Raw genomic sequence first — 14,472 nt, forward strand, 5'->3', positions numbered from 1 at the left:
TTATGAAAAACAAAATCTATTGCAATGTAATTCTTTTTTTTTACAATAACAAAAGTTGATGTGATAACTGCATTACATTTATGACATACAAACATCCATGAATCATTTCTTCTTAATATTGAAAACAATAGAATGTACTCGTATGTGAGTATACAAAGTGGAAGTGATATAACTGTGGATTGAAGGGAAGAATAGAATGCATTAAAATAAATGAAAAACTATTATGTGCCCTGTGATTAAGAGCATTAACCATGCTGAAAGTCTGCATAGTTCGCCAACACTGCATCGCTTGCTGAGTACACGGACTCAGGGTCTGAATAGCAGTATTCAGTCCCTTAGTGATGTAGGTTTCCTAGACTTCCTAATACTGTACACCAGTATAAATGAATAAATTATAGCAGGAAATAGGAATCCATTTTAATCTTATTTAATTTGCGAGAAAATCACCCATTTTAAAATGACTGCAAAGAAATAAATCCATCGCAACTATTTTACCAGAAAATTAAAAGAACAAGGTAGGTCTACTTTTTCTTACTAGGTGTACATACCAAACAATGCTTTGCTATCATCATACATGGTTGCATATAGGGTCACAAACTTTCGGAAACTGAATGAAGATGGTGGCAATGACTGCCCTCGTTGCAGCAGTTTGTGATCTCAAATTAAATTGACTTCTCTGGCAACATAAAATATAATTTTTGAAGAGCAGTAACTCAGCTTATCAACTGGTTAGAAAAAAATACTTCGAAAAAGATAAGATCGACAGGATTCAAGACCATTCAGAACCAAAAGTCTGTCTGAATTGACTTCTGTAAAAGACGAACATCTTATTGAGCTGTTTTGCTACAATACATTGAAGACAAAAGAGGTATCATACGAAATTCAATGTGGAACAGGAAATGAGAGTAGCTGTGTCCAGTTTGATTCCAAGATCTGAACAACATCCTCACTCATCCTATTAATTACTACATATTTATTTATTTATTCAATGATATGATTGTCTCTCTATAATATATACTTATTTCATACTTTTCACATAAATTGTTTGTGAATTTGGAACACGTGCTTAATTCATTTCTTAACTTGGCTAACCTAGCTACACACTGCAACTGCTGGTAGGCCCACATTCTGACTTGGGCACCATGAAAAAATCCTGACATATTAAGGATGCAGGGAATTGGAGAAGTTCGGGAACCACCAATTTAGAGGAAAATAATTTTTGCTGAAAAAAGTATTCATTTGGGACTAATATGTATTGGAATTTTTTGCTGTAGTCTATCTATCCATGAGATAAGCAGTTAAAATCTCCACTGTTATATTACTCCCATTTGAGTGTATTAAATATATGGAACGTTTATACTCTTGGCTGGGTGTTATAATATTTAATTTTTGAGGAATGTGATTATGACTTTGCTTTAGCGTGGATGCCTTATGTTCTGGATGGCCAAAAAGCTGCAGTCACATGAAAAGAGGCATAAATGTTATTACTACTATTTCTTTACGATTTTAGTGTTGTGCTGGAATGTAAACATTTCATGTCATCTACAAAAGTTTTATGCTCTGGAAGTTTGAAACCTCAAATGACAGTAGTCACTACTTCCTGTTTAACACTTCCATAATATTTTTCCATTTGTACCTCGGGCATAAACGTTTCACATAAAAATAGCTTAATATGAAACATACAAAAGAAAAATATCAACTAACAATAGATGCACAGCAAATTGAAGACCATCTGATATTTAGAAATGCAGTTGGACAACAAACTTGTCATGGGAGGAACACATTAAAGAAACACACATAAAAACACAAAACAAATGCAATATACTCAAATGCCTGGCAGGGAAAAAAATGGGCTAGCAACATGATAACCTATGGTGATGAAATATTAATAACAGCAAGATACAATTGATAAATTATAGAAAATACAAAACAATAATTTCAAGAACAATGCAATCATTTCACTGGCTAGACCATTATAAAACTTCTTTATAATGTTATATGTTATAATACAAGTCAATGTTCAGGAAATGAATTACGGAAATTTTCGCTACAGTCTAACAAAACTAGAAAGGTATTGACAGTCCTCTATCACACACGTGGGAAGAGAGCGACGATGTAAAGTTATGAGATGCGACTAATAGAGCCGCCTGTCTGACGTGTCGGAATTGAACAGCAGGTGCGAACTCGTAAATTTGTATCACATGGACTGTATGACTACACAAATATTATAAATTGTATTAATAAAAGTAATAAAAGAGTAAGTGAATGCGAATATGGTACCGGTACATAGTGTACAAGCGATATGTAAGCTTAGTATAAACCGTAATCAAGATTTCATGCTATAAATTTGAAGTTATAAAGGAAAGAGATTTTAGCAGCATGGACTACCTTACATCACCTAATAATGTCTCATGGAGAAGTGTCAGGCCTACATAAATCTGAGTGTCATAATGTGGCAAACAGTACAGAAAATAGTGAGGCATGTAGTATATAATATATTAGTATCAGCAATAAAGACGCGGAATCAATTAGGCCTATTTCATTCATCACTGAAATAGGGCGAAAGGTGATAGTGATTCTATTTCTGACAATCCTACAACATGTATAAGAAAGTAATAGCTTTACAATCGTATCATTAAATTAAGTTACATTACTCAAAATATGGACATTAATTTCAAAAATTCATGTATGCAATATTAGCCTATTGACTTTCCGAGGTATATGCAAATTTAATTTAACAATTTTTTATACAGAACCTTGAAGAAAGATTAAAACAACAAATATATTCTCCATTAACATCTTGCAGCCATTGTTTTTTTTTTACATTTAAAACCTAAATTCTTCACGATAGTGTGCAGAGAAGAAACATTGTTGTGCAAGATTCGGCATCTCGTAGCCTTTTTTTAACGTAGTTGGTATCATAAATATACATGCCGCCAGTATAACTATGAAAACAATAGCCACGACAAACACCAATATCAGCTGCGACACAGAAATAAAACTTCAACTATTCCAAACAAAAAAGCTCGGTGTGAAACAACCGCCAGCACCAACCTGTCACCATAGACTCCGATTGGCTAGTTTGAGCGGTTGCCATGGTGATACCTCGAAGCCCCTGAACTGTCAATACCTTTCTAGTTTTGTATAGACTGTAGTTCCCTAACTTTGACGAGTACAATAACTGAATAACATTATAAATTATTTCTCTAAATCTATGCTTTTTGCATTAATGACAGCTTGAACTAGGGAATTCATGACATCCAATTTAAGCTGTTCGGATCTGAATTCCTTGAGCATTGATCCTAGAAGTGCCATACAGGCATCTACTGGACAAGCTGGAGCTGATTGAGCTGTTACAGTTACTGGTTGGCTCAGTGAGTCAGCTATTGATTCCAGAGCCACAGCATATGCTCCCTGTCCAGGATGTATTTTCCTTCTCTTTGTGGATGGTCCTGCACGTGATCCACTCCCTGAAGAAACTCCAGATCCTGATGATGATGACGATGGTGATGACAGTGATCTCGTTGGCACAGCAGCAGTGTTCACATTCGAAGTTGTTGCCTGTACATTTGCATATTCCTCTGCTGCTGGTGACAGCAGACTCTGCGAATATTGGTGGCCAACTTCAGCTGTTTCATCTAGATTATCATCACCATGATACACCGTCGATACATCACTTTCATTATGGATCTGGGTTTCTTCAGTCCTAAAAATAAATTACAAATATTTAAGTTTGCCATACATGTTTATATTCGAAACAAAGTAGTCATAGTACATATATAACTAGAGATCAGAAGTTTATGGCCTGTGTGTGTGTCTAATGCCTACTCACTTCACTTGCATGATTTGAATTCCGCATACTATGGATAGATGGCAGAACTGTGACCCATTTTCAAGTTGCACACCACTAAGAATTTCCAAAAAAATTACCTAAAGCAGTACAAAAATGACCTAGGCCCTAATGAAAATTATCAATTTTGGACTATAGAATTAATAATGCTTTAATGATTACTTTATAAGTACCTGTATTGTAAGACAAACTTTCCTAGTGGCATTACTGTATTACTTACTGAAATGTGATAAATCTAAACTGCCACGTATCACAGTTCTTCCCTGAGCATGAGCAAATGTTACGTAATAATAAAATGGGTATTCATCTGCACCATAGCTGTTGATATAATAATTTTTCTCTCTCTTTCATGCGTTGGGACCAAGAAAGGTTAAAACTGCTGCAGGGGATATCACCTAGCCTAATAACGATCCATAAGAAAAATGCTAACTTAAAAAACGGATAAGAAAAATGCTAACTTAAACGGATAACTACTTCAACTATTTTAAAAATACGTAAAAATGAACATTCAATCATAGAGAACGTGAAACTGATTATAAAAATCTGTAAAGTGAAGAAAATAACCTACAACTGCATCTAAATTTAAAAAAAATGATTTTAATCTGGTAAACATGGAAAAATTAATTTTGACTACTGGTACCTGTAAAAACCCCATAAATATAACATGTTTCTTGGAGAATGTACCTATTTGCTATTATGCCATCTCCGCTTTTTCATCAAAGTCCGGATTATATAAGCTAAAGAAAATATGTACAAGGATTACCATTTGTGCTTCTGCGTACAGTGTAAGTCCAATTAAAGATGTTCTACTTTTTCTTGGGACGTGTTCCTCCAAAAACATCATTAAATGGAAGTACCATAAGCTTGGTGCATAGACTTAAAAGAAATGAACATAATTTTACTTAGAAAATGAAGAGTAAATTATATTTAAAATGATCTAAAAGTAAAAATTTCAGTATACGGATACCTCACTGACAATTATCTTAAAATATTAGGAAGAGCAAATTTGTCTGTGTTTGTCGAATACACATCATCATCATGCTTACGAAGACACTTTTCTGTGCCAATAATATATTTTGTGTGCACTAGACTGAAATTTTGGAGTAAGAGGAAAAGAAAGATATCAGTGTTCTGAAATGTATCCTTATTAGTATTCCTCCATATTTATTAATTTAAGAAAACGATAGACTATTCAAATTTTTGTTTCTGGTGACTTGCATAAAGTTACGTATTCGTAAATATAATGATGCGCATTCGACAAACGCAGACAAATCTGCTCTGTTTAGTGTTTTAAGACATAATTTGGTAGGTGCAGTCCGTGTTCTAAAATTTTCCCACTAATAATTTTGAACTGCTAACATTTCAAGATGATTACATTATTTTTTTTAATTTGAGCAACCGCTTGCACTGGTGGACTATTCAGCATTGAATGGCCACGTGCTATTTTGAGGTTAGCTTATTATGTTGAAGATAGTGATTAGTACTTACATTTCCAGCACACACACCACTCTTCATAGAAGCAGACACTCTACTATTTTCAACATTATACTGATTTCTCAGATTGTGAAATTTGCTTGCACAATCTTTTTCAGTGGTTCCCGGTCTCTGTGTGCACACTGCAGCACAAACACGTTTCAATGCTTCTATTCGAATTCTTCTATTATGGTAATTCGGGCTTTGTATAGCATATAAACATCTTTCTTCTCTGGGGAAAAACGTAATACGGCGAACGCAAAGCTCCGCCCACGTCCCCTTTCCACTTTTCCCCTACAAGCTCACCACACACCCTAGCGGGAAAGAGTGGAAATAGGGATTTAGGGTGGGGTGACATCTAGTGTAGGAAAGTGGAACAAAAAGAATAACGACATCTACGAAGCAAAATAGGAACTTCGTCCTGTCACACTCCCTCCTCTCTCTCTCCAGCCTCTCCTTCTCTGTTCCTTGCTTAATGTTTCTCTCTTTTTTTTTCTTACGACTTCGCAGGAGGGGAGATTTGATCCGAGAAAGTTCGTAACTAAACCTAAACGCACGCTTTTTGTTCACGCTTTAGACCTCTCGGCTATCGAGGCGAGTTGGGGGTAGAAGGGAAAATGAATCTATTTTTGTTTAAGGGAACTGCCATAACGTATTGTACAAGGGGACAATGACCGAATAGCGTGGGTAGAAACTGGTGGGCTTGTGAATGTCGCTTGGTAGGGGTTGACTACGGGGTGGCTTCATTGTGTCCGTGTCCAACTTCGTGTACAGACGTAACCACGTGTAATAATGATCCGTACTGAAGACGTGTACTCATTACGAGTGTCCAACCTGTGGGAAAAAAAGACTACTGTGTTACTTCGAGGACGTGCAAAGTTAACAGGTGAGTGTTGTTTAATGAAAACCACATTACATTGTGTTGTGTTGTGTCAGTACATGTTGTGGACAGATGTCTAATGCGTATTGTCTAATGCGTATAGCATTGTGGTTGTGGACAGTTGTCTAATGCATATTACATAGTGGTAGGCAGTGATCCATCGAAGCGGGACAGATAATGTTATTTGTCTATGGTAGAGAGAGAGACAGTAGAGAGAGAGAGAGAGAGCATGCGAGCGAGATGCCGAGTGGCGCGGGTGGGAATAACTTCCCCTACTGGCGTTCTCCGTAATACGTTTTTGCCCTTCTCTGTACGCCTCAAATAAAGTTCTTACTTGATCTTTCGTCCAACCGTAATTCATAATCAAAATTTTCGACTTGCTACAATTGTACTTTCTGCACCCTTACACACTGTTGTTGTTTTCTCTCTCCCAAGGTCCCAGAACAGTCTAGATAACACTCATGATAAATAAGAAACTAACCATAAGTGGAAAACAACTAAAATTCTACATTAACAATAGTAGATGTTGCAACAAAGCAATTAAACAAGAAGTTTAAAACAACTAAAGTTCTATATTTGATTATTCTATCCTTATAAACTAAGAAATACATTAAAAAAAAAAGATTTATTTGGAGAACAACTATTTTGGTAACACTGAACCAGCACAGAAGCACGCAGGAAAAATAGCAAGGAACCTACCCTCGAAATCCAGCAAGCTAGCCATCCACGGAGCCACCACAGCGTATTATTAACGGTGAGTGACCACGCAGGCGACCCATCCGCGTAGCCACCTTGGAATCCATCACAGAAACACGCACCGTCTGAACCGGGCTTAACATATGAAAACAAAAGCACACATAAGATCGCATCTTCATTCAGAAAGCAGAAATACAACATAGCATACAGAACAGAAAACACACTACAAAGACATCTCAACACACAAAAAACACAAACAAATAAATACGACCACACAGGTGTATACAAACTCACATGTAATAGTTACGACAAGTTCTACATTGGACAGATAGGCAGATCATTCCAAACACGCTACAAAGAACACATTAAAGCAATAACCAGAGGACACAATACATCTACATACGCCGATCATATAACCAATGCTAACCATACATACAATAACATAAATGCGGACATGGAAATCCTACACATACAACCCAAGAACCAAAAACTCAACACAATAGAAGAATATGAAATATACAAACACACTAAAACACACCCTGATCAAATTCTCAACACACAGATCAATTTCAGTACACACAGACACTATTTGACTCCACTTTCCAACACTTTTCAACAATCAAACGCATCCACACAACAGGCAGAGAAGTTCGAGATGACGCCGAGATCTAGTAGGCTCTGAGGATGGTGTGATGAAGCACCGAACCGAAAGAGCTATAAGCAGCACAGACTTGCATAATTAACATGAGTAAGTCCACTAGATGTCCAAATTAATGGAACTATTTTTAATAAGACACAACAGATTTTAGGCTATGCGGATGATGTCATCATCACCGGAAGAAGGATACAAGACGTTGAAGAAGCCTTGATAGCATTGGATAAGGAAACTCAGAAGCTGGGATTTAAAATAAATACAAAGAAATCTAAATTTATGTCAGTCACCAAAAGACAAAATGATCAAGTGAAGGAAGTTAAAATGGGAACATACAAGTTTGAAAAAGTAAAAGATCAATATTGACAGCAAATAATGACCTAAGGAATGAGGTACAAAGAAGAATAAATCTGGCTAACAGGGCATATTATTCACTTTTACCAATTGTTAAAAATAAAATAATATCTAGAGAAATCAAAATCAAGATTTACAAAACCCTAATAAGACCCATTATAACATATGGTACAGAAACATGGGTTCTGAATAAAAATACATGCAAACAACTAGCAGTATTTGAGAGGAAAATCTTAAGAAGGATATTCGGAGCAATTGAAATAGTGGATGGATGGAGAGCCAGATATAATAATGAGATATATGAACTGTACAAGGAATCGGATTTGGAGGCGCACATAAGATGTCAAAGACTGAGATGGTTGGGACACGTCACAAGGATGGAAACAACAAGGAAAGTGAAGATTGTCTTCAATAACAACCCAGATGGAACCAGATTAAGAGGAAGACCGAGAACAAGATGGTGGAACTGTGTACGAGTGGATGTGAATAGATTAGGAATAAGGAATTGGAGGGAGTTGGCGATGGATAGAGAAGGATGGAAGAGAGCCATAGAGGAGGTTAAGGCACACCTGGGCTGTAATACCAAATAAGAAGAAGAAGAAGTCCACTAGTTAATCAATTACTTATCTGGTTGAGACATTTTCTGGGGTGTTCCCAAAACTCATTAAGAGCAAATGCTAGGTCATTTTCGGGTCTGGTCCCTGGACTCATTTCGCTGGTATTATTACCTTTATTTCACTCTACCATCGTAGTTAATAAACCAAATAAAAAAACAACAGCATATCGTCCAATGTGAATTAAGAAAAAGGGGTTTAATATTTTGAAATCTAAAAAACATTGGTCCTAAAATTAATATGTTTGAAGAAACAAGGCCTGTGAAATTGATATTATAACAGCAGCCTATTTTCTAATGTGCACCCTTGCTCGTTTCTTCTTGTTGTACTGTAAACAAAAGAGTAAACAGGCAGATATAACACAACCGAAAATAAATGAGCAAACAGCTCACATTAAAATATATGCTGTTGTTAGAATACCAATTTTACAGATCTTGTTTTTTCAAATATATTAGAAGCCATATTTATTAGACTTTTTTCCCTTATATTTAAGAATACTTCCTCCTCTCACAATATTATATTCTTTTTATAAACGTTGTGTACATTTACTAATCATGTCATAGGTTAAAATAAAGGCAGATTTATTAAGCATAAATTTTCAGGGCATATACATATATATATATATATATAGGGGAGAGTCGGGTAGTATCGGACATCGGGTAATATCAGACAGTGAGTTTCTTTCATCTACCACACGATGATAGTACCTGATTGACGTGGTTACGTTTCTGTGATGTCGCATAGAGAAACGTAACCATGTCATTCAGGTACTACCATATGGTGGTATATATGGAAGTCGGCCTCGGTAGCGTAGTTGGTATAGCGCGACCTTTATACTGGAGGTTGCGGGTTCGATCCCGGCCCAGGTCGATGGCATTTAAATGTGTTTAAATGCGACAGGCTCATGTCAGTAGATTTACTGGCATGTAAAAGAACTCCTGTGGGACAAAATTCCGGCACATCGGCGACGCTGATATAAACTGCAGAGTTGGGAGCGTCGTTAAATAAACCATAATTTATATATATATATATATATATATATATATATATATATATATATATATATATATGTATATTAGTAGGTTATTTTGCGACGCTGTATCAACATCTTAGGTTATTTAGCGTCTGAATGAGATGGTGATAATGCCGGTGAAATGAGTCCGGGATCCAGCACCGAAAGTTACCCAGCATTTGCTCATATTGGGTTGAGGGAAAACCCCGAAAAAAACCTCAACCAGGTAACTTCCTCCGACCGGGAATCGAACCCGGGCCACCTGGTTTTCGCAGCCAGACGCGCTGACCGTTACTCCACAGGTGTGGACTAATTTATATATGGATCATATGCAGAGAAAGAGGAAGGCAGAAAATAGGAAAGACTGGAGGTTTGCAGTGAAAGACTTGCCCTTGGGCAGAAAACTAAAACGATATATAATACACACACATATATTATAGGCTATATTGAGATTTTTGTAGTTTCATCAATTCTTAGGCCTACTTTCTCCAGATCTGTGATATGAGAAACGCGTTGTCAGTTGACATGCGTTTGTATTCGTATTTCTGTTCAATCGTCTTCTTCATTGGCTTCTGATAAAGGAGAGCCCTCCTTCATTTCTCGGAAATGCCAGCCGTCTGCCAAAGGGCGTTATGTATTCCTACCGAGTGAGGATCACGGTCGCCTGTCTGGGCGGATGGTTTGTTTAGCTGTTTGCTTTTACAAATCAGGAGTGTACAAAGATATCCAACTTTCCTTTCTGTAAACTAAGAGTTTGATTTTGCTATCACTATGTGTAGTCGAAAAACTGGCCATTGTTTGCCTATGCAAAGACAAATAACGGTAGTCCTAAGAAACAAGGTATGAAATGTGTATATATATATATATATATATATATACAGAGCGTTCGCCTACGGGTGGGGCCAGGAAAACGGCCTGCCTGCAGTGTCGCTTGTGGGAATCGTCTATCCGTAAGCTTCCGCTTTCTATACTATACTCTGTAGGGTTTTAATTTTAAAAGTTTAGCAGCAGTAAAGACATGTTTTTGAAACAATAACTTCCTGTGAAACACGTCTTAGAGATTTATAAGGAGAGCGTGTAAATTATGCACTGATTTCATCAATTTTTTCTCCCGTCAATACTCTTTGTTTTCGCTAAGGAATTGTAGCATTTATCGACCCCGTTGTCCTTAATTTGTTACCAAGACGTCTAACAGTTTCTCTACCCTGAATTGGAGCACCCGGATATTTCACTTCAATTTGCCTATGCACTTCTCTACATGACTCTGTTTTCACATATGCATCATACATAAAAACTCTCTGTCCAAGCGTGAATTTTACGTTTTGCATTGTTAACAAATTTTACACAACGCTGAATATTTAAGCAACTGTGTCAAGAAACTGCATTGTACGTGTTAAATACGGCAACGTCTGGCTCACAACTGATAACTTGTCGACCTTGATGTCCTTGATTGTCGAGCGTGTCTTAACAACTGCGCGCACAAAGCGGCGTATCAATACATGACGCTTTCCTGGCCCCACCCGTAGGCGAACGCTCTGTATATATATAAAGGAATGAAAAAGAAAAGAAAAAATATGAAATGAGACAGGACTGAAGAAGGAAAAGTCGAAATAATGAACATAGAGAAATGGCAATGGAATAGAAGGAGCATGAAGAGGAGGAAGCAGGAAGGAAGCATTAAATAAAGAAAATTTGATGACTACAGGTTATAAGAAAAAGAAAAATCTAGAAAAAAGCATGGCAGGGGATTCGTAGAATTCCTATAAATGCAGGGAACTTTCAAGTTGTTGGTGGTCACCTTTGCGTAATCATAAAAACTTGAAATTTGAATGAATATCGTTACCAGTTTCAACATATTTTGTTTTACAACGTTTAAACTTAACCTGACTCTGAGTATTTTTATTCCTTTTCCTTATCTTTTCTTCAACTAGTCCCAAGACTGATCGAACGCGTATAAAGGGCCCCATACACGCACAGACTTACTTGGAGGTAAGTCTCTACCGACTTATCTCCGGGAAGTATGTCTGAATTGGATGATTGCCCATACATGCTCGGACTTTTTTTATTTTAGTAGGTTATTTTACGACGCTTTATCAACAGCTTAGGTTATTTAGCGTCTGAATGAGATGAAGGTGATAATGCCGGTGAAATGAGTCCGGGATCCAACACCGAAAGTTACCCAGCATTTGCTCATATTGGGTTGAGGGAAAACCCCGGAAAAACTCAACCGATACCGGGATGGGAATCCGGTGTGGCTTAGTGGATAAAGCATCAGCACGTAGAGCTGAAAACCCGGATTCAAATCCCGGTGCCGGAGAGAATTTTTCTCCGTTCCACTACTCTTTCATCGTACTTCCAAGTAGGTTATGTATGCATCGGAATCCCCGTAGGTATAGAAATGGACTCGCTCACAAAGTATGCAATTTTGTACTTTAGTTTTCTGAATGAAGTTGCGATTTTGTGGGTATTCGTATACAAAACAAATAATACAACACAGAAATACTTAAATAACTACACTAAACATTCAAATATATATAATTCAACTGGAGTTTATAAATTAAAATGCAATAGTTGCCCACATTTTTACATAGGACAGACAGGAAGATCCTTTCATACAAGATACAACGAACATATTAAAGCTATAACCAAACCTTACATTACATCAAATTATGCAGATCACATTATCGACAATAATCATGACCACAATAATATAGAAACAGATATGGAAATTTTACACATCACACCAAAAAGTTTACAGTTAAATATCCTAGAACAATACGAAATATATAAGAATACAATAGCACACCCACATTACATACTTAATACGCAACTACAGTTCAATATGCACACATTGTTTGACATCATAATACGTCATAGCATACAGACAGCCAACCCCCACCATAGGAACAACACACCCCCACCCCTACCATCGACAACTGCACATCGCAGAGCCAAAATCAGCAGTGGTTCAAGAGACACTGAAGACGACGACAAATAGCGTCGAAACGGGCCATCTGTCGAAGGTAAATACCTTTTTAAACAATTTTAACACTTTTAACGTGTGACAGAGTAAATTTTACATTTTAATTAATCGAACTAGTTTCTTGGGAATACCAAATTCAATAAGAATATCATATAATACTTCCCTCTTAACCGAGTCATATGCCTTAGTGCCTTTTTTACATTTTTTAAATATTGTAATATTTCAGGTTATCTTTTCCACATTATTTCGATTGTTGACAGCGAAATGTAATTTTCATATAATTATATCTTTTGAACATGTTTTAATTTCTACATCTATCTATGTTTCTTTTCTAGGACCTGAGGAAATTACCATTCAGTTCATAAATTTGAGAATCAAGTTTCATGAACTGTTCACTGGGATATTCCTAAATCCATAAACTTAACAAATATTTTGTTATAATACTTATAATTTTCTATACAGGAAATAATAACAATACATTTCTTTGTATTTGTAAACTTACGATGTTCGCATCATTATGTGTAGCATTGCACAAATGGAAAGTTTCTTGCAAGAAAGCTAGAACATTCTTCTTGTTGCTAAAGAGTGCAGGATCCCGATAGAGGGAAGGAAACAATCGCCTTGCAACATTGCCCTCTGGCTGTGAAATCATCAATTTTGAAACATCAGTTCCCTCATATGACACCATCAGGTATTTCACAGTGTACACCAATTGAAGGAAAGACACACATGAAGACAATTCATCTGCAATCACAAAAATAGTAACATTTGTTACAAAGAAACTTTAGGGAGTGTAACATTAGCAAAATGACTACACTTCAATTAAAATGACTTCAGATTCGACATTTAAGGTAAGTGTCACCATGAAGTCCACTACACTATACTGTGCTTTTATAATTAAACATATATGTTAATTTGAACAAACACAGATACAATTACCAACATTTTCGCACTGCAATTGACAGAAAGGACTTTCATTTTAAGATATAATTTATTTTGAACATGATATAAGTAGTATATCTCACTAACTTCTGAGGCAAACTGACTTGATGATAATGATGAGCCAGTTACCATAATGCTTTAAAGATATAGATTTCGGTAATAAACAGATTATGTAGTAAAAATATATGCAGTAAAAATAGCACACAACTGAAAGGTACATGGGGAAAATGAACAATGTCACAATTCTCTTAATTTAATCTAATCAAATCTAATTCAGTATATTACTACGATACAAACTTTAATGTTGATCTTATCTTATCATTTTACATTATTTAGGATACTTACTTACTTACTGGCTTTTAAGGAACCCAGAGGTTCATTGCCGCTCTCACATAAGCCCGCCATTGGTCCCTATCCTGAGCAAGATTAATCCAGTCTTTACCATCATATCCACCTCCCTCAAATCCATTTTAATATTATCCTCCCATCTACGTCTCGGCCTCCCCAAAGGTCTTTTCCCTCCTGGCCTCCCAACCAGAGGCGGCTCCTCAGGGCAGGCAGGGTAGGCTAAGCCTACCTCAACACATTTAGAAAAACCTAAAAGTGGATATTTATTAACTACCCCAACACATTTGCAAAACCTTATATAATTATATAGTCTTGTCTAGGTTCTTAGAAATTTTTCAATTAACTATGAATGGCATTTTTTGAGGGTTAGTTGGACGTTGCTTACTACTGGCAGTTCGATTTATGCGACAAGAATACACTGGACAGATCACGATGCGTCAGAAGGTAGGCAGAAGCGAAGTTAGCCGACCTTCCACGTAACTTCAAAGCTGGCCCTGGAGTAAGCATTAAAAGAGATCGCTATTCTAAATACTTTCTTAGCGCATGCGTTCTATGCTTAAGCCAGCGCGCTTGAATTCTGCCTGCCCTAACGAGAACCCACGAGCATTATCGAACACCTACGATTTGCGAAATTTCTGTTTGAAAGTTTCACGAGTTGGAACGTGGAT

The 14,472-nt window shown here is 36.6% G+C and overlaps 1 protein-coding gene across 1 annotated transcript in view; it reads right to left on the minus strand.

Annotated features, from left to right (window-relative positions):
- Window positions 1–14,472, minus strand: part of LOC138712327 (kinetochore-associated protein 1-like) — a 32,680-nt gene continuing 18,208 nt past the window's right edge. Inside the window, exons 8-10 of the mRNA XM_069843970.1 lie at window positions 13,017–13,258; window positions 6,903–7,034; window positions 1–3,706 (exon numbers count right to left, since the gene is read on the minus strand). Of these exons, the coding sequence (XP_069700071.1) occupies window positions 3,701–3,706; window positions 6,903–7,034; window positions 13,017–13,258 (380 nt within the window). The 3' untranslated portion in view covers window positions 1–3,700. The remainder of the gene's footprint in view (window positions 3,707–6,902; window positions 7,035–13,016; window positions 13,259–14,472) is intronic.

This window comes from Periplaneta americana, chromosome 13 (genome assembly GCF_040183065.1).
Source record: "Periplaneta americana isolate PAMFEO1 chromosome 13, P.americana_PAMFEO1_priV1, whole genome shotgun sequence".
NCBI lineage: Eukaryota > Metazoa > Arthropoda > Insecta > Blattodea > Blattidae > Periplaneta > Periplaneta americana.